Here is a 21,562-nt window from a genome sequence, read left to right as displayed (position 1 = left end):
CGCATTTTTCGATTTTTTGAAATGACACCCTATCTCAAAACTTGCCGTAAGACGTAGTCCTACGTCAAAACAAAACTTAAATAAGCGATAACTTTGTAAGGAAAAGTTCCAGTGATTTACAACCTTCTGCAAAAACGTATGTTTTGAGTCCATCAATAATTGCCTAGAACCATATATGCTTGTAAAATGTAACCAACATAAGCTAAGTATGAAAATCTTATTTTTAAAGAATTTCCAAAGAAAATGCTCTATAGCGCTACACTCGTTAGAAATAGAAATGTTATTTCTGTAGCAAAGTTGTTTGCCTTCATGTTTTCTTTAACTTTACCGAAGAAACCGTGTGTCTGATGTGTGTGTCTTGCTTTGATAATATTGTTCACAGAACTCGAAAAGCAGTAAATAAATTGATTAAAAGCTACAAATACTAGAGGCGCATCATCTTTTTATCTTCCTGCGCAAAAAGCACGATTAAAAAAATTACTTTCACCTTAGGTTGAACATAACTTAAACTTTTATAATAGCCCAAAGTTTAATTGCTTAAATAAAAATTTGCCTCTGTTTGTATTCCACTTGCTTCGAAATGGATATTTTTTTCATGACTCAATAAAAACTCATCGGAAATTGTCCTGCATTTCATTCGGTTTTATTGCCCTAGTAAACGTTTGTTCGAGCTTTGTCGCTGCTACTGTTATTTTCGTCGACAATCAAATTTTTCCCCTTGGTTTCGGGTACCAGGAACACTATTATTAGCGCTCCAACGGCACAGACGCCGCTGGAAATCCATACTGTCCCGTGAATGTGCACGTTTTCCAACAGAATCGGGAAAGCCTTCACCATGATGAATGCGAAGAAGCACAACAATACCATGCTGATGGTGCTGCCAATGCTGCGGAGCTGCTCGAAATCAATAATTGACAAAAGCGGTAAAAAAGTTCACATTTCAACTCATTCTTCACCAGTTAGTACTTACTTTGGGAGGTAAAATTTCGGGCAGCAAGAAAAACGGCACGTTGGTGATGCCGAGTGCGGCTGTATAGATGGTTAACGACAGGCAAAGAACTGGCACCCAAGAGTAAGTACCCATGTAGAGGTCATTTGGATCGGAGAAAAACGAGTGGAGACCAAGGATGCCCAGGCTGAACCCTACACCAACCGTTGAAATCAACAGGAAAATCTGCAATTGATGCAAAGCGGAATAAAAGGTGTAAATTCCTCATATTTTGCCAATCAAGCATGTACACGTACCTTTCGACCGGCTTTGTCGATGATTGCGAACGATGTTAGATTACCTGCGATGTTGATTAAAGCCAGCATAATTAGTGCATACTTGGGCTCAATGGATGAGCCAGAATACAGCAGGATGGTTCCTGCGTAGGTCAAAATGGCGAAAATCCCACTAAACTGGTTCAATGCCATAACGAAAATGCCGATGGATAGTCCTCGGATAGCAGCCGGTGTTTCTGGTGGGAAAATTTGTATCAGATTTTAGTTAAATCCGCTCGTTAGTTTTCCTGTTAATACACTTACTGAAATCAGCGAACGTCAGCCCCTCCTTGCTGCTCTCCGCTGCAGTGAAAGCTTTCAAACTTTCAAACTCATACTCGAAAGCAATGGTTTTGTGACCGGCATCCGGGACGTTCCGATAGAACATGAGCGATTGTTCTGCTTCGGCAATTTTGCCCTTCCGCAGCAGACAGTAGGGAGTTTCTGGTAGCAGGCTGACCAGCACGAGGAAGGCCACCGGCAGGCAAAGCATGACCTTTGGTATCGTATAGTAGGACAGGTAATTTCCGACCGTGTACGACGCCAGTACACCGAAGTTTATGTGCAGAATCGTTAACGAACCGAGCGTCCCCCGGATCCTGCGGAAAAATGCGACACACGTCGCCAGAAGTAAACAAGTGGTCAAAGCGGAACGATAAATTGTCGATGAAAATAGGCTATTAGAGTGTCCTTACACAAACGTAACCGTAAAATTTAATTGTAAAAACACTCCACACAAACGTGGTCACCCTAACCGCCATGACTTACTTCTTGTCCGCAATGTCGGCTACAAACAGCGGCAAGATGCTGCATATTCCTCCTCCGGTGAGTCCGGACATAACCCGTGCAACATAGATGTAGTAAACGTTGTCGCCCACCCACAGTAAGGTCCACAGGATCTATCGGAACACATGGAAACGAAAGGAAAACGGAAAGGGTAAATCTATGTTGACAGCTCGATCGACTTGTTTGACACGACGACGGACGACGGGTTTACTATATTGTGGCACATACAAGGTGTGGTACGGCGAGCAGCAGCAGTCCCACTTTCTTGCTGTAACCGTTGGGTTACAAGTATAAGTTGTGGCATTCGCCACAACAATGTAGCCAATAACTTGTAGTGGAAATTTCCCGTCCATTCCCGAAGTCCGTCCCTGATATTAGCTGGACCCGATGAGTGAGGTGCATCCAGATTGTACTAAACTGGTGAACCACTCAACAGGCCATCTCGCCGTCACCTAAATGTGTGCGTCTTACCACCATGAGTGTGAGGTACATCGTACAGCACACCTCACTAATGGTTAAACGGGAGAAGTTTAGCTCAGTGGACGTAGGCAAATCATCGCTCTCGGTGACATTCGGACTTGTCGTTGCCTCGTCTCACAACTTCCGCTCTTCGAATCTATAAAAGCTCAGCGTTCTCACAGTGAAACTTGTATATGTTCGAAACTGGCACAGATTCCAGAAGTGCGCGTCGTGTGTGTCATTAAGAGTAAATTTATTTTATTAAAAGTGGTGAAAGTTTTAATGTGTTGTTCTATACTTACAGCTAAGGTAGAAGTTAAAAACCTAAAATTTGGCATGCACAAAAGTGAAATCTATAAGTTAAGAATACGGTTAGTGTTTTATTGTACGTGGAGTATTTTATTGTTAATCATTGTCGTTTAGTAGCTTTTGTCTGTGAGCAACATAAAGCTGAGTATTGTCATTATTGTATCGAGTGTCAGACAAATAGATTGTACAACAGAAAAGGTAAATGAATAACTCTGTATGATTGATTATGGTTAAATATTGTGCGGTATGGGTAGATGGTGGAAGAAAAGATGGTATGGCGACCGATTACTAATCGTGCTGGAAAGGTCCAGCGGGCCTTTTCTGTTTTACCGGATTATTTCCGGAGTTTTTCGTCTGTACAGGAAAGCCAACGAAGCCAATTCTTCAGTTTCGGTCGGCGAATTTACCGGTCAAATCAACACGCGTATACTCTACCCGTGCCACTCGGGGTTGAGATCAACGTCATTTGTAGCCGAGAGTAAATCAACTCATCCGGTTAGAACCGGGCTGCTGCCTGTGCACCGTGACCGATAGGACGACTGGCGCTACATTCATCTGCTGGGGTGTGCGTCGCTAAGCCCGGCTATTGCTGAACTTTCCCTCAACCGTCACAACGTTTAGATATCGCTCGGCGCTAGATCCGGCACCTGCTGAGATATTCATCCACTGGCACGACGTGTATACATCGCTCGGCGGTAGATCCGGCACCTACCGAGATATTCATCCACGACGTTTCCAAACTCTTCGTCGGTAGATCCGGCACCTGCTGAGTTCATCATTGATAGTCGTAGCCACCGTTGATTGTGGGTCGGTGCATACGGCCCATACTGTAAACTGTGGCGTGTCATTCTGTTCCTGAAATTTAACCGCAACCAGCGTCTACTCTTCCCCAATACATACGCTTGCTAAGTGGACGTCATCGAGTCGAGCCGTCAGTGTCGTCATCTGCTGGACGGACCTTATGCAGCTGTGAATACCCATACCCACCACGAATACCCACGAAACCGCAAGTAAAACCAAGAAGCCATAACTAACCCACCATGTACAATTGGTAATAAAACTTAGCATGTAGGAGAATGTACAAGGTACCTTTAAATTCAAGTACAGTTCACACATCCAAAGATTTTCACCACTTCTATTAGTCGAAAACCGGACTCATAAAGCTAGTCGCCAGGCCTCGGTCTGATCTGGTTTTGGTTCAGTTATCAGTTTCACTGTCGCTTTTGAGTTGTTCTTCGTTGTGCGATTCCACTTTGCGACATTTGTCTTGGACAGTCATCAGTGAGTGAATCGGGTTTAACCTCCTCATTCAAGGTAGGCTGCAGGTTTGGTGAAGGGAGGTGTCAGCTAATATCGTTTAAATCTTCTGCCGCTTCCTTTACCCCATATATCCGCTGACTAGTTAAAGGCTAATAATTGGCGCCCAACTTTAAATACCCACTAAGTAGAATTTTGGCTAGTGACCCCGGAGAGGGAAAGAAAAATCAGTACGCTGATTTAGATTAGCGGCACGTCGTTCTCCAAACGCACACAATGGATATTGAATTTGATTTACAATACAGAAATTTATTAGTCCATCATCTAGAAAGGGATGAAATTGTGCATGAACTTATAATTCGCGGTATTGAGTATACGGAGGTTGAAACACGATCCGCACTGGCAAGAAGACTCAAGGCTAGAATAAAAGAAGATAAAGCGAAGAATGATGCAGGATTAGACTTCAATTTGCTTAATACTTCGGTAGATCAGGAGATAGAGGCAATAGATAAAAAAGTGAAGGAAATTAAGGAGTTCCTTTCGCATCGTAAGAAATTTGAAGGCATACGGGAGGCCCTCAAAACGCGACTAGTACATTGCTTTGCCCGTGTGAAGCGTGCTGCGGAAGGCACAGAAAACGAGGAAGACCTCGCTGATTTGGATTCACTAGAATCGTGTATCCGCGGAACGTTTAATACTTACTTTTCGATCATTTCCCCCATGGGTCAACAAGAAATTGTGAACCAAATTAATCAATCTTTGTCTAATTTAGCAGTCGGTCAAGAAAGCGAGAATAGGTCGGAATCTTCTAGTCCGGAAGAACAAGTGTTTGCCACACCGGGTAGACACCTTAAGAGACAATTACAGTCGATAGGGGTCCCGTCGTATAATCAGACCGTAACCCCAAACAACTTACTTCCATTCTATATGCAAGCCTGTCAGTTTCCGTGGATGTTTGGTCCCACCCAGATGCAAATGTGGGCAGCGCAAAAAATGTGGGGGAGTAATTCCTTTGAAAATGTTAATGGTAGAGCCGAGACCCTGGATATTCCTGAAGGAAGGGAAAAACAATCTAATCGAGCTAGAATTGAATCGTTACCGTTAGTCCAAGACTTTAGACCTCCGCGTTCGCGATGGCGTAGAGAAGCAACAGATTCGGAATCGGAAAGGTCATCGGATAGATCGCGTCGGGAATCGAGAGGAAAAAAGCGAAATCGACAGATCGGTAGAGGAAGACCAGTGTCAGACTGGAGACTTAAGTACGATGGCGCGGACAACGGCCAATCGTTAATGAAATTCCTCAAAGAAGTGGAGTTTTATACCAAATCGGAAAATATGTCGCACAAAGAATTGTTTCGGTCGGCAATTCATTTGTTTAGCGGCCACGCGAAAACGTGGTTCATGACAGGTTTTGAAAATGAAGATTTCACCTCCTGGAACGAACTAAAAGAAGAGCTCAAACGAGAATTCTTGAGTCCGGATCACGATCATATGAATGAATCGCGCGCGGGATCGAGAAAACAGGGCCCACGCGAACGCTTTCAAGATTACTATTTAGAAATGCAAAAAATATTTAATTCCCTTACCAAACCGTTGTCGGAACGAAAAAAATTCGAGTTCGTATTCAGAAATATGCGCGCGGATTACAAAGGCCACGCGGTGTCTTCAGAAATAGATAACCTGGCAGACCTGAAGAAATTTGGTCGCCGTTTAGATGCGACGTACTGGTATAAGTATCAGACGACGGCAAATGATATCCCCCGCGGGAAAACGTCCCAGGTGAATGAGATTCAAACCGGGGCAATACCGAAAACCTCGCGGAAACAAACGTACGAGCATCAGAAAACGCGTCATTTCTTTAATTCAAAATCGCGCGCGCGGAGCTCAGAAGACGAGAAAGAATACCCGAATAGAGACGAACCCCACCCTTCCGAGGAAAATCAGGGACTCGACATGCTACTACGTAACTATCAACCGCCAAGAGAGGGCTATTGCTACAATTGTCGGTTGAGGGGTCATCACGCTCGGGAATGTGAACGACCGAAGCACCAATTTTGCAAAAAGTGTGGTTTTCACAACGTGGACACAGCTTCTTGTCCGTACTGTGAAAAAAACTTACCCAAGACTGTCTCCGAGGGCCGACCAGTCGAACATTAGAAAAGCCCCTCGCCAAAACCGAACAGGTAACCAATTTGCAAACGTTAGGATTTGCCAAAGTTTTATCGAAAGATTATGTGTATTCCTCCCAATATGAAACTAATGAAGCAATTATCGAATTAGAAAATGATAACCGTCCATTCGTAGAAATTTCCATTTACGGCAATACCCTAAGAGGTTTATTAGATAGCGGAGCACATTTGAGTATTCTGGGAGCAGGTTCATTGAAATTAATAAAACAATGCAAACTACAGCTGTTTCCCAGTGAGATAAGTTTAAAAACGGCGGATGGAACTGAGCTCATGGTACGTGGCATCGTAAACCTCCCAGTCACTTTCAATGGCCGGACTAAAGTAATCGAAACCCTTGTAGTTCCCGCACTCAGAAGACGAATTCTTCTGGGAATGAATTTTTGGAAATCGTTTCAAATTAGACCAGCGATCGGTCAACCAGGGGTGGAGAACTTAGAAATTAGTAAAGAATTGGAACCACTAGACGAAGATGTAGATCCCGCTTCAAACGCAAGCGAGGATCAGGAAACAGGACTGAACGAAATACAGAAATCAGAACTGGAAAGTGTTAAAAACCGATTCAAGGTGGCAGAGAATGAAATATTGGACATGACGGACTGGATAAGCCACCGAATAGAGCTTTCTGAAGAAGCAAAAAAACTGCCACCTGCGCGAATTAATCCGTTCCCTACGTCCCCGTCCCGACAGGAGCAAATTAACGCTGAATTGAATAGAATGTTAAAGGCCAAAATCATCGAAAAATCCTACAGCGACTGGGCACTTCGCCTTGTTCCGGTGGACAAATCTGATGGGACGGTACGACTTTGTTTAGACGCACGAAAGTTGAACGAACGAACCGTCAGAGATTGTTACCCTCTCCCACATGCGGACCGAATCCTTAGCCGATTGGGAGCTGCTGAATTTATTTCGACTATTGACCTGTCGCAGGCTTTCCTGCAAATCCCTTTGCACCCTAGATCACGAAAATTCACGGCCTTTTCAGTATTAGGCCAAGGTTTATTTCAGTTTACTCGAATGCCATTCGGCTTGGTAAACAGCCCGGCCACACTATCGCGTCTAATGGACCGAGTGCTCGGTGGGGGAGAACTTGAACCGAACGTGTTCGTATATTTAGATGACATAATTATCGTCAGTAACACGTTCGAGGAACACGTGGCACTCTTAGGCGAGGTCGCAGACCGTCTGAGGGCAGCAAACCTTTCGATCAATATCGCAAAATCACGTTTTTGTGTACTGGAAGTAGCTTATCTGGGATATATTCTAGGTCAAGGGGGACTTAAACCAAATCCGGACCGTGTATCGGCCATCGTCAACTACGAACGTCCCAGATCTTTACGAGCACTCCGAAGATTTTTGGGAATGTGCAATTATTACCGAAGGTTCTTAGTGAATTACAGCGTGGTGACACAACCTTTAACCGATTTACTCAGAAACAAACCAAAAACGGTTCACTGGAATGACCAAGCTGAATCCGCATTTGTACAAATTAAAAATTTACTAATTAGTGCCCCCATTCTGACGAACCCGGATTTCCGCCGGCCCTTTGCGATTCACTGCGATGCGAGTGATATTGCGATAGCCGGAATTCTCACGCAATCGTATGAGGGTATAGAAAAACCTGTTGCGTACTTTTCACAAAAATTATCAAGGACTCAACAACGGTACTTCGCGACTGAAAAGGAGGGACTAGCTGTTCTAAAGTCCATTGAAAAGTTTAGATGTTACATAGAAGGCACTAAATTTACCGTTTTCACGGACGCTTCGGCGTTGACTTACATTATGAGGAGTAGTTGGCGGACCTCCTCACGCTTATGTCGATGGAGCATAGAACTCCAACGGCATAGTATGACCATCTTGCATAGGAAAGGTGCGGATAATATAGTAGCCGATGCCCTATCCAGATCTATAGAAGAACTCCAAGTTTCGAATGGCTGGTATCACGACTTATTGGGAAAAGTCAAGGCGACCCCTGAAAAATATAAAGACTATCGAGTCGACCGAGGGACTCTGAAAAAACTCGTTGCCTCTCCCGATCATGTGCTGGACTACCGATTCTCCTGGAAAATATGCGTACCAGAAACGATGAGAGAGAAAATTCTAATAGAAGAACACGATGATCGTCTGCACTTGGGTGGTGACAAAACTCTGGCGAAGATCAGGAAAAAATACTTTTGGCCTCGGATGGCGAAAGAAGTACGGGATTATATTCGTAAATGTAGTCTCTGTCGTCAGAATAAGCCGGCTAATCGGTCGCAACTACCTGAGCCAGGCAAACAACGCCTGACAACGAAACCGTTTCAGATCATCGCACTAGATTTTATTCAATCGCTCCCGCGGAGTAAAAAGGGAAACATACACCTTTTGGTCATTATGGATCTCTTTTCGAAGTGGTGTCTCCTTGTGCCAGTGAAAAGAATTTCAGCCCCTCAGGTAACTAAAATTCTAGAAGAGGCGTGGTTTCATCGATATTCAGTCCCCGAGTTTCTAATTTCCGATAATGCCAGCACCTTTTTGTCGGTCGAATTCAAAGCACTTTTATCTAAGTACGGGGTCCAACACTGGACCAGCCCTAGACACCATAGTCAGGCCAATCCAGTGGAACGACTAAACCGAACAATCAACGCTTGCATTCGGTCGTATGTAAAGCAGGATCAAAAATTATGGGACACCAGGGTATCGGAAATCGAATCTTGCCTAAATAATACTCCACATTCAGCAACCGGGTTTTCTCCATACAGGGTTCTTTTCGGACACGAAATTATAGGACACGGGGAAGAACATAGAATTGATAGGGAGGAAAAGGACATGTCGGAAGGGGAAAGGATTGATAAGAAGGGGGAAATCGATCAAGTAATTTATTCTATAGTAATTAAAAATCTACAGAAAGCCCATGAACAAAATACACATAGTTACCTTCTCCGTGCAAAGAATACCGCTCCCGTATATGCAGTAGGGCAGCGAATTTTCAAACGTAATTTTCGGCAGTCCTCCGCCGCAGAGGCCTACAACGCGAAGCTTGATGCTCTGTACGTGCCATGTACCATAGTGGCCCGAGTAGGAACAAGCTCCTATGAATTGGCAGATGAGCGAGGAAAACATATCGGAGTTTTTTCCGCCGCCGATTTGAAGCCAGAATCCTAAAAAGAGAACGCAACGGTTATCTTCAAACCGAGGCCAACCCTCAATTTAGAAGCAATCAGCCGGGGGGGGGGGGGTCCAACATCGAAGGAAATTGGCACTTGCGATTCTAACACCCGATGCGGAAAAAACACCACGGGCCGGGTCGACTATAATTCGCGATGTTTTCATTTACCAATGGTTCGAAATACCCCCAGTTCACTTTAACGCTTCACAATCTAATAGATTGTGTAACCTACCGTGGTACCGCACAGAAACGAATGATAGTGAATAGAGGAGGAATAGTCGCACTAGAGATCACGGGTTGACATCGCTGTAAGAGGAAAGTTTTAATTATCAAAGTGAAATACTTACCTTAAGAAAATTTTATTTTCACGATGCTTCGTTTACTAATCTTCACTGATTCTCCTCACAATCACGATTGCCATCAAACTCAGACAGTAACCAAGCATAAATAGGTATTGGTGTGCGCTCTTTTGCTTCTTCATATAAGTGAAGAAAGAAAGTGAGATCACAGAAATAGTACAGGAGGTTTTAAGGGGATATGGGAATGTTTTGTACTGGGTACAAAAGATTCTGCATGTGCAAAAAGAAATGCAATCAGTTTAATAACCAGAATACTAAAGGTGATAGGAAAAGGGGAGAGGGACGATGGAGTATTGTAACCGTTGGGTTACAAGTATAAGTTGTGGCATTCGCCACAACAATGTAGCCAATAACTTGTAGTGGAAATTTCCCGTCCATTCCCGAAGTCCGTCCCTGATATTAGCTGGACCCGATGAGTGAGGTGCATCCAGATTGTACTAAACTGGTGAACCACTCAACAGGCCATCTCGCCGTCACCTAAATGTGTGCGTCTTACCACCATGAGTGTGAGGTACATCGTACAGCACACCTCACTAATGGTTAAACGGGAGAAGTTTAGCTCAGTGGACGTAGGCAAATCATCGCTCTCGGTGACATTCGGACTTGTCGTTGCCTCGTCTCACAACTTCCGCTCTTCGAATCTATAAAAGCTCAGCGTTCTCACAGTGAAACTTGTATATGTTCGAAACTGGCACAGATTCCAGAAGTGCGCGTCGTGTGTGTCATTAAGAGTAAATTTATTTTATTAAAAGTGGTGAAAGTTTTAATGTGTTGTTCTATACTTACAGCTAAGGTAGAAGTTAAAAACCTAAAATTTGGCATGCACAAAAGTGAAATCTATAAGTTAAGAATACGGTTAGTGTTTTATTGTACGTGGAGTATTTTATTGTTAATCATTGTCGTTTAGTAGCTTTTGTCTGTGAGCAACATAAAGCTGAGTATTGTCATTATTGTATCGAGTGTCAGACAAATAGATTGTACAACAGAAAAGGTAAATGAATAACTCTGTATGATTGATTATGGTTAAATATTGTGCGGTATGGGTAGATGGTGGAAGAAAAGATGGTATGGCGACCGATTACTAATCGTGCTGGAAAGGTCCAGCGGGCCTTTTCTGTTTTACCGGATTATTTCCGGAGTTTTTCGTCTGTACAGGAAAGCCAACGAAGCCAATTCTTCAGTTTCGGTCGGCGAATTTACCGGTCAAATCAACACGCGTATACTCTACCCGTGCCACTCGGGGTTGAGATCAACGTCATTTGTAGCCGAGAGTAAATCAACTCATCCGGTTAGAACCGGGCTGCTGCCTGTGCACCGTGACCGATAGGACGACTGGCGCTACATTCATCTGCTGGGGTGTGCGTCGCTAAGCCCGGCTATTGCTGAACTTTCCCTCAACCGTCACAACGTTTAGATATCGCTCGGCGCTAGATCCGGCACCTGCTGAGATATTCATCCACTGGCACGACGTGTATACATCGCTCGGCGGTAGATCCGGCACCTACCGAGATATTCATCCACGACGTTTCCAAACTCTTCGTCGGTAGATCCGGCACCTGCTGAGTTCATCATTGATAGTCGTAGCCACCGTTGATTGTGGGTCGGTGCATACGGCCCATACTGTAAACTGTGGCGTGTCATTCTGTTCCTGAAATTTAACCGCAACCAGCGTCTACTCTTCCCCAATACATACGCTTGCTAAGTGGACGTCATCGAGTCGAGCCGTCAGTGTCGTCATCTGCTGGACGGACCTTATGCAGCTGTGAATACCCATACCCACCACGAATACCCACGAAACCGCAAGTAAAACCAAGAAGCCATAACTAACCCACCATGTACAATTGGTAATAAAACTTAGCATGTAGGAGAATGTACAAGGTACCTTTAAATTCAAGTACAGTTCACACATCCAAAGATTTTCACCACTTCTATTAGTCGAAAACCGGACTCATAAAGCTAGTCGCCAGGCCTCGGTCTGATCTGGTTTTGGTTCAGTTATCAGTTTCACTGTCGCTTTTGAGTTGTTCTTCGTTGTGCGATTCCACTTTGCGACATTTGTCTTGGACAGTCATCAGTGAGTGAATCGGGTTTAACCTCCTCATTCAAGGTAGGCTGCAGGTTTGGTGAAGGGAGGTGTCAGCTAATATCGTTTAAATCTTCTGCCGCTTCCTTTACCCCATATATCCGCTGACTAGTTAAAGGCTAATATTGCCGAAATAGGTGTGAATTAGGGCGAACAGGATTGTTCCTGTCATTCCGCCGATGCATAGACAGGATCCGACCCAGGATGCTTGCTCCACCGTGATTGGTCCCGCCGGTAGTGGCGTTTCGGATGATCGCAGCAGCGGAATAATTGGAGCCGTCCATCCGACCGTGACGCCGTACCCGATGGTTACTAGGTGAACTGTAGGAAGGAAGGAAGGAGGACACGGGATGTAGTGATTAATTGAGTTTAGTTAGCTTCGCAGCTTGTTTCCCGGTTATTTATATCCTTTACTCGCTAGCATTGCCGTGAGCTGCTTTCGATGCTGCCGGTGGAAAAGGCTGCTGGCGCTCGACATTTTAGCCTGGCTGCGAGATTTGTGATTCTATTTCCTAATTACACCGTGGTTTGAGTTGCAATTGTTGCGAAACTACGCTGTTTGTGCAAATTTTTGCGTGAAACTCCGAAAGATAGATGAACTCAAACACTAACTAGACTTAACTTTTCTTTTCGTAAACCGTTATATAACAACTTGAGTGCTAATACGTTACATCAACGGTGAGCGAGCTGCGCATGGTGAAAATCAATGCATTCAAGATTGCATGCAAATACTATCCTTTTGCATATGTAATTTTTCGACTAAATGTAATCTATTTAAAAATGGAAACACCTTTATAAAATCGTGTACGAGAATTTACCAGGAAATTTTTACTATTTTGATGATATAATTTATCGCAGACGTTTTACTTTTGACTCTCCATGGGAGTCAAAAATAAAAATATTTTTTTTTTAAATGGTGGTTCTACAATTGATGAGGGGTAGGGGAAAGCAATGCATTTTTTTTTTAATGGAAAAAGCGGATAGGTGATGGGGGTGGTTATTGGTAGCTACGCTTAACAAGTAGTCGTTGTGCCTCCTACCTTACGTCTAATACTGGAAGGTGCATAGGTCGAACCAAGCTATAATCTGAGATTATAACCGGATTCGAACCCACAACACCCGCCAGGGCATGTGGCACGCTGGAACTTGTACCTTTGAACCATAGAGGCGCTGGACAAAAGGACATCTGCGTTCAAATCAATCGACTGTTTATACCCAATGTTGCTATTCATCGATAAAAGTACTGGTTCGGTTCGAAACACACTCAAAGGTGATTCCATAACATCAAATGCTCTGGCAATGCTTTTCTAGCTGAGCATTATTTAATGAAAGTGAGAGAAGAACGAATTATCACTCACTATTTTTCATTCATGATTTGATCGCTAGTGATGCCAATCAAACACGAATAGCTCGCATTTTGACTCATCGCGATGAGTAGCGAAGATTTATCAGTTTTTGAAAATAGGCAAAGGGCTATCAGATATTGAATTACGCCATCAAAAAACTTGTACCTAACATTTATGTTGGTTTTTCAGTTCGACTATTAGCACCTGAGATACTTGGAATGATTGAATATACATTTTTGCGACATAATACATAAATGAACTTCAAAATATCAACGTTCTTCTACTGCCAGAAGACTTTTTCAACATTCATGTTAAGTGCAGCATAAATCTTTTTTTCGTGACAATGACAAGCACCAGCAACGTTTGCAAATGTTTACAAGATACAAGCGATTTTTCAGACATGCTGATCAAATTTTGAACAGTGGCCGGCGATATTTTTATTATCAGCTTCCATCCGTAGTCACACAAGAAAATGTATTATTTTTCATAGCTTCGAACCTTCGAGGCACCAATTAATAATAATAATATTGCACCAGGTTTGCATTTCATTGAAACTAAATCTTGAAACCATTCTGTTTGTCCGTGTGCCGCTTGAAGTTACTGGTTGTGTAGGGCGTCGCAAGTATATGTTGACGTTTGACAAGTTCATAATTATATGTGATACGAATAACGTTTTATATTTGAACGAGCAATATTTTTTTTGTAATTTGCCAAAAAATATGCTTGTTTACGTTTCATCGCAAAATATATTCTTGGTTGGATGACAGCGATTAACGATGAATAGCGATGAGTATGAGACAGAGATACCGAGCGAGTATTTGCGAGCATAATCCATTCATATTTTGCTCATCAGTTTTTGCGTCGGCGATTCATCGCGAGCAATCAGGATACGATAGAGTTGCCAGTTGATGAAATTCAAATCGCTGACGAGCAGGTGATGAGCCTTCGTCGTGATGAGAATTTGCAACAATGTTTATACCTCGTGACAAAAACGCTCTCCTCGGTTAAACATTCGGCACAAGTAAACAAGTATGAGACAGTGATGCCAGGTTTTGCTGAATAAAAATCCGTAGTTTTATCTATGTCTTAATCTCAGAGGAAAGCGGTATAATTCATTAAACTTAATCAAATTTCAAATCAAACTTTCGATTTATCAAACTGCGTCGGCGATTCATCGCGAGCAATCAGGATACGATAGAGTTGCCAGTTGATGAAATTCAAATCGCTGACGAGCAGGTGATGAGCCTTCGTCGTGATGAGAATTTGCAACAATGTTTATACCTCGTGACAAAAACGCTCTCCTCGGTTAAACATTCGGCACAAGTAAACAAGTATGAGACAGTGATGCCAGGTTTTGCTGAATAAAAATCCGTAGTTTTATCTATGTCTTAATCTCAGAGGAAAGCGGTATAATTCATTAAACTTAATCAAATTTCAAATCAAACTTTCGATTTAAGTGGAAGTTTGACCGACATTTGTTCTTTATATAAAGTGTTTCTCAATTTGGTGACATTTTTTATCGCATAGGTATTCTTGATTGCATTTGAAACCAATGAATACCTTTTTAATTAATTTACCAGCCATTCGTGATTTCTATGGGTTGGTCGTTTTTCATTATTGTTTATATCTGGTATTCTATCATCGTCTTTTCGTCTCTTTTCAGTGATTTGTTTGTCATTTTTAATTGCTTTTTTAGGCGTTTTTGGTTTGATGGCATCGTCATTAGTGCCTGTTTTGGCATAGCCTGTCATTGTTTGCTGACTTTTAATTTTTTCTTCAATACCTTTAGCCAAAGGCTGCATATGTTTATAGTCTTTTCGTCGTTTTGTATTGCTGTTTTGGCATTTTTGTCACTGTTTACAACGTTTTTTTGGCGTCTTTTAACCGCATTTTTGTCGTCTTTCGACTTTTCGTGAAGACTACTTGTTTTCACTTCTTCGTCATATCTTGTCGCAGGCATTTCAGCCTGTTGGTCGATTATTTGCTGTTGTTTCATTGTTATTTCATCGTCTTTTCGGCAATGCAAGTTCGTTATATTATCGTTGCTTTTTCGGAACCATTCCATCGTTTTTTTTTGTAATTTCTTTACTGCCTGTTCTCCGTATTTGTCATCTCATTGCCATTTCTCTGTTATCTTTTTATTGTTTTTTCATAGTTTTTTTGCCATCTTTCCATCGTATTTTCGTTTCGTTGCCAAAACAATAAAATTGTTGGATTTTTCTTGTCTTTTCATTGTTCTATTGGCGTCTTTTTGATGACGTATATTCGTCATCTTTTTGTAGTCTTTTTTGTATGTTTGTCGACTGTTTGACAATTTTTAAAAGTCTCTTTCCCATTTTTTGTGGTATTTTTTTGTTGCAATTTTTTGTCGTTTTTTATCGTATTTTTGCCATCTTTTCATCACAGTTCCATTGACTTCTATTCACATTTTCGTCAACATTCCGCAGTCTTTTGCCGACTCTTCAATGTCTTTTCTATTTATTTAAGTCGCTTTCTGAAGGTCCAAGTTTTTATTTGACGCGTCAAAAGAGCATATTGGACATTAATGCATATTGAACAAGGATTGCATCTACTTGATTAAAAAGAACAACCTTATTCGCTTGATTTTGAAGTTCTATCGCACTACAGAAATCATATTACGGAACTGCCAAAATGTGGGAAAAATAGAAATGAAAATATTTAGCCATTTTGCCGTATTCCATCCAGGAAAATATCACAATTACTATAAATATCGGCCGTCTAAGTAAAAAATGCTAGTATTGCTTAACAGCAATAAACCAAATCTTCCATTTTTAATACACTTCTCATTAAAGAAAAGTATTCTATTCGCTTTATTTCAGAAAGCATAAAGTTATGCTCTTCGGGATATTATTCATTGCATGTAGCGTACTCGTACTTTTTGTCACTAAATGAAACTTTCAATCTTTTCGCAAAGTTTATGAAAATCCGTAGATTTGAGCACTTAATCCGTAGGTCCGTAGAAAATTCCTAAATCCGTAGAACTATGGATAAATCCGTAGATCTGGCATCACTGGTATGAGTATGATCTACAATAGCGGTGATCCTCGAGAGCATGAAATGATTAATGTGACGGGAATTTTTTTTTGACGTAGGACTGTTTACGGCAAGCTTTGGCTGGGCGAAAAGTGGTCAGCACGGTTTGCACGTGTTTTTTTTTTTCAAAAAAAGTGACGGAAACTCCTCGTCCCAATAGGTCGAAGATTCTTTACGGCACTTAAAACTATACCAATACCAACGCTCCTGTTTCGACGTCAAACGAAAGCTTCGCCGAACAGCCGATTACGGACCATTTTCAAATGTACACTAATTTTTTTTCAACAATGAATAATGTATCTTTAATTTCGGCAAATCAGATCTTCTTCATGTATCTTTCTCTTTTTTTGACAGCTTCAGAAAAAAATTCCAGAATGTTAGTTGCCACCCGTTATAGGGTAAGGAACGAATTAAGCAGTGTCACCTATTTTAATCAGTTGAACATAAATGAGCCGAAAATGCACTTTTTTATTCATATTTTCAAAATCTTTTGGTAGGATCATCTTCACAAATCACTTAACCATACATTTGATTCACACAAACACAATTTATTGGGTTTCCGACAAGAAATATGCTGAATTAAAAATTGTTGTCCAAAAACGTACATTTTTCAGCTGCTGAAGGCAATCGCCACCTCGCTACTAACGAATCCATCACATTTTTCAGCACTGATTACAACCACTTTAAAAGTCAAGCACTCAATTGTCACATACCATATTATTCAATCTCTTTTTTTCTATTATCTAAGGTTTTGTCACTAGCCGAAAGTTTTATTATTTTCTAACAGAACTGAAAACAATCTGAATTGACGGAACCTGTTCACCAGTAGCAGCTGCTGCAGCTGAACACTGTTTCGGTTCTGGAAATAAGAATTTTAAGTTTGAAATTAACTGAAACCTCCTATGGTGAAAACGTGGTTCAATACTTTCAAGAGAAATGTATGCTCATAATTAATTTTTCTTTATTAAAAACAACACAAAAGACAGCTTTTTCAATAATTTTCGAAGATTTTCTCAGTGATTTAATAAAGCAACGATGTGTTTCAATGTTATTTGCTTTGACAACACTGTTCTGAGTCGGATCGTTTGTACTGCTATATGTTTACCTCTTTTGTTCTCCCACCATCCTTATGAACAGCGAGTGAGACGTCAAACTCGCAGTTTCCCATAAGAACACCAGAGAATAAAAGAGACGACTAATACCGTTTGCCGAACAGTGCGGTGAGTGTATGCCCCGATAAACAATTAAGACAGATGGCATTTTACGCATCTATGCCGATACGCTATACCGATTACGCATCAGATGCCGATTAGTAGGTCGCGGATAGGAACGCGAACTTACTGAATAGGGGGAAAAGTTTGAGGGATTTTTTTAACGGGACGTAAAAAAATTCAGATTTCAGGATTGCTTAAAAAAGCACCTTGCGGGTGAAAATGGGTTCGGTCTGTTCAAAATTAGTTCCGCCGCTCCAACTTTTAAAGCGAAAAATCAAAAGTTTAGCTCAACAATAGTGTCTTCCAATGGTAACAGCTTGAAGAACTAAAGATAGCAAGAAGATTGGTATTCCCCACTTAGTCAACCCATCGCTTGTAATTAGGTAAAACAATAAGTGACCCGCTTAGACGGCTTAAAACTAGTTCTTTACCCTATGTCTAATTAAATAGTGTTTGATGTTGAAGTAAGATTTGAAAATAACTGAATATTCTCAACCTACAGTGCCAGCAAACCCTATATATGCTGCATGTAGCATGTATACATGAAGAATCGTATTATTACACTAGTTGAGCCCGAATCTTACGATTCGGAAAATATAGATGTCCATTCATAATTCAGAAAACTGCGGATGCATTCCATTGGCCAGTGTTTGCGAACATGTTTAATCTTTGCATTAGTTCTTTGAGTTCTATAATATAGCTCTAAGATGTTGTACATATAAGAGTCATAGCCGGAAACTAAAACAAATAGTTTTTATGGTCGTATTGGATTTTATTTAACTGAATGGAAACTTCTGGCTGTTTGCAACATTTATGTAGCCTAATTAGAGTAAAATGTTGCCTAGAAAATTCTTGATCGTTTGCTATCATTAACTCATTTTTTTTTAATTTTGCGACTTGGTTCAGTCTGATTTAATACTGACCATATGATATCGCGACAAGCAGTTGAGTCGAACAGTCAAGTCGAGCAGTCGAGTCAAGCGGTTCAGTCGAGCAATTAAGTCGAACAGTTGAGTCGAGCAGTTCAGTCGAGTAGTCCAGTCGAGCAGTTGAATTAAGCAGTTAAGTCGAGCTGACGAATCAAACAGTTCAGCAGTTGAGTCGAGCAGTCGGGTTGAGTGGCTAAGTCGAGCAGTCTAGTCGAGCTGTTGAATCAAGCTTCAGTTGAAACGACCAATTGAGTCGAACAGGCGATTCGAATAGTCCAATCGAGTAGTTGAGTCAAGCAGTTCATTCGAGCAGTTGAGTCGAGTAGTCCAGTCGAGCAGTTGAATCGAACAGTTAAGTCGAGCGTCGAATCGAACAGTTGAGTCGAGCAGACGAATCATGCTGTCCAGTCAAGCAGTCCAGTCGAGCATTCGAATCGACCAGTGCAGTTCAAGCAGTTCAATCGTGCAGTTAAGTCGAGCATTCGGGTCAAGTAGTAAGTCAAGCAAATGTGTCAAGCAGTCGAACCGAGTAGTTAAGTCGAGTAGTCCACTCGAGCAGTTAAATCGTCTTGTTCAGTCAAGCAGTCAAGTCGATCTGTCCAATTAAACAATTGAGTCGAGCAGTCGAATCGAACAGTTCAGTCGAGCAGTCTAGACAACCAGTTGAGCAATCGAGCAGTCCAGCAGTCGACCAGTGAGGTGACTGAGAATACAGCCCATTGCTACGAAAGCATGACCTCCTGCCAGGGACCAGTTTTTAGTTACCGATAAGCCTCTTATGACGTCCTGTCAGAGACTTAGTTTTCGGTACAGACATAAGCCTCTTATATAAATAGATGCTACTATATGCTACTATCGCCACAAAGACTTTTACGTAGTCCTGCATCACCTATGTGCGGTCGGGTCTTGTACACAACCTCTCTGATTTTTTTAGATTATAGTCACTTTAGCAGCTTGGGTAATTGAGACTTCTGCGGGGTTGGGATTTGAACCCGGGCCCTCGGCGTGAGAGGCGTGATTGCTAACCACTACACCGGGGCTGACCTCTTGACGAGGAATGCCAACAAGCGATATGTTATTCAATATCGCTATTGAAGGTGTGATCCGGCGAGCGGGCATCGAAACGAGAGGAACGATCTTCAGGAAGAGCAGTCAAGTAGTCTAGTCACTCCCAGCCTTTGCAGACGACCTCGACACCATTACTAGAAACCGTGGGACGGAGGGGGCAATCTACGTGAGACTAAAAACGGAGGTTAGGAGGATAGGGTTGCAAATCAATGCGTCGAAAACCAAATATATGGTAGGAAGAGGCTCCCGAGAAAGTAGCGTTTGCCTCTCACGGACAGTGACTATTGACGGCGATGAACTGGAAGTGGTTGATGACTTCGTATATTTGGGATCTTTGGTCACCGCCGACAATAATATAAGTAAGGAGATCCAACGACGCATTCAAGCTGGAAATCGAGCGTACTTTTCCCTCCGCAAGACGTTTCGATCTAGGAGCATACGCCGCCGCACAAAGCTGACGATATGCAAAACGCTAATTTGACCGGTAATCCTCTACGGATTTGAGACAGTAACTTTGCCTGCCGAGGACATACGTGCACTAGCCGTATTTGAACGAAAGGTGTTGCGGACTATTTTTGGCGGCGTACAAACGGAAACCGGAGAGCGGCTGAGGCGTATGAATCACGAGCTACAGGTACTACTTTGAGAGATTCCCTTCATATACCTGGCGAAAGTTGGGAGATTACGGTGGGCCGGCCAAGTCGCAAAGATGCCGGACGGCTGTACAGTGAAATCCGTTCTCTTCAAGAAACCCACCGGCACCAGGAATGGAGGGGCCCAACATGCTAGATGCCTCGACCAAGTTGAAGCTGACTTGCGTGTGTCGAGACGCACAACGAATTGGCGACGAGTAGCCCAGGACCGAGTACAATGGAATTCTTGATACGGCAAGAGCCACCACGGCTCTCGGCTGAATAAGTAAGTAAGTAAGGGTAGCAGCTTTATAGCGCCGTAAATACAAAAGATAGAACATTACTTTCTTCAGCAACATTGCAGATAATAACTAATTTTGCTTGGCTTAGGTACAGTAATAAAAAGAGCAAAATCGAAGCGAAAAGTGCATGCCAAGCCTGAGCACGGGCATATAGAAAAAATTTAAATTTAACTTCATCTAACAAATGAATATGTATATATTTTAAGGTATTTATTACAGTAGGTAGGTACAGTGAATAATAAAGTTGTGTAACAAAATGCTGAACATTTTCAGTCTGTCAAGCATTGTAGAATTGTACTTGCATTCGTAGTTCTATGTAAATCCCTCGTTCGTGCCTCTAGGCACAGACTTCCGTACTTCTTTTCGGGTAGAATGTATATTAAAAACTCTACCTCTGCAAGTCAACAGATCATAACGCTGCTCCATCGATTACTACGCAGCGGAAGCGCATTGTATATTGATTAAAATCAGAACTAAATTACATTCAAATTCACGGGGAGCAACGCGTTCGCGAACAAAAATAGAAAAACTTAATCTGCACTTCTGTGCAGACAATGAGTTTTAGTATATTAAAAATTAATGTTTAATGAAGATATTGACATGTTTGGCATTATTTATAATAAAGGAATGAAATGAAAAATGAATGTAAATATAACAAAATATATTTGATAAAATATATTCGCACCAGTGGATCGATTTACAATTCATTGCTGCCTGCTCATTATGTTGGATGACCATTTTTGCTCTCATGCAGCTGTAGATTGTGAAAATAATTAAACTTTCATCATTTCACAACATTAAACAGATTAATAAAGAAACAATCGCTCTCCCTACTATCCAAAATCCTGCAGAAATGCCGAAATACTTAATCTTCAATTTCGTTTCGTTATCCTCAAGAGCTTTATCAAACATTTACCCGCAGATCCACCAAAAAAGAAACCATACTTGCCTACATTTACGGCGATGAATTGCTTCCAGTAGCGTTTGTACAAAAACTCCACAACCATTTTGGATTCCCGGAAATCTAGTCCACTCTTGTCGTACGACCGCGATTATATTATCATGATATAAAAATCCTGTATCACACAAAGCCGAACTGCTGCTCTGTCTACCCCTATTCTCTGACAACCACAACCGAGACTACCGACTGCCGACTGGCTGGATGCA

The 21,562-nt window shown here is 41.9% G+C and overlaps 1 protein-coding gene across 1 annotated transcript; it reads right to left on the bottom strand.

Annotated features, from left to right (window-relative positions):
- Window positions 1-651: 651 nt before the first annotated feature.
- On the bottom strand, window positions 652-21,402 carry LOC128740498 (facilitated trehalose transporter Tret1-like). Its single transcript, XM_053836041.1, has 8 exons — window positions 21,345-21,402; window positions 11,980-12,171; window positions 2,278-2,318; window positions 2,032-2,162; window positions 1,528-1,862; window positions 1,246-1,460; window positions 971-1,174; window positions 652-894 (listed from the first exon to the last, which is right to left on the bottom strand). The coding sequence occupies exons 1-8, from the start codon at window positions 21,400-21,402 to the stop codon at window positions 652-654; spliced, it is 1,419 nt and encodes a 472-aa protein (XP_053692016.1).
- Between the last annotated feature and the right edge of the window lie 160 nt (window positions 21,403-21,562).

This window comes from Sabethes cyaneus, chromosome 3, assembly GCF_943734655.1.
Source record: "Sabethes cyaneus chromosome 3, idSabCyanKW18_F2, whole genome shotgun sequence".
Lineage (NCBI taxonomy): Eukaryota > Metazoa > Arthropoda > Insecta > Diptera > Culicidae > Sabethes > Sabethes cyaneus.
Note: the sequence above shows the minus strand (reverse complement) of the source record. Positions and strands in the feature narration are given on the sequence as shown.

Bases quoted from the DNA above. Each gene is read 5' to 3' on its own strand.
- LOC128740498 (XM_053836041.1), bottom strand. From the start codon at position 21,402: ATGGTTGTGGAGTTTTTGTACAAACGCTACTGGAAGCAATTCATCGCC. The intron at 2,319-11,979 runs GCAATATTAGCC...CCAACGGTTACA, and splicing joins CCTAATTCACACCTATTTCG to GCAAGAAAGTGGGACTGCTG. The intron at 2,163-2,277 runs GTATGTGCCACA...GTGTTCCGATAG, and splicing joins TGCTCGCCGTACCACACCTT to ATCCTGTGGACCTTACTGTG.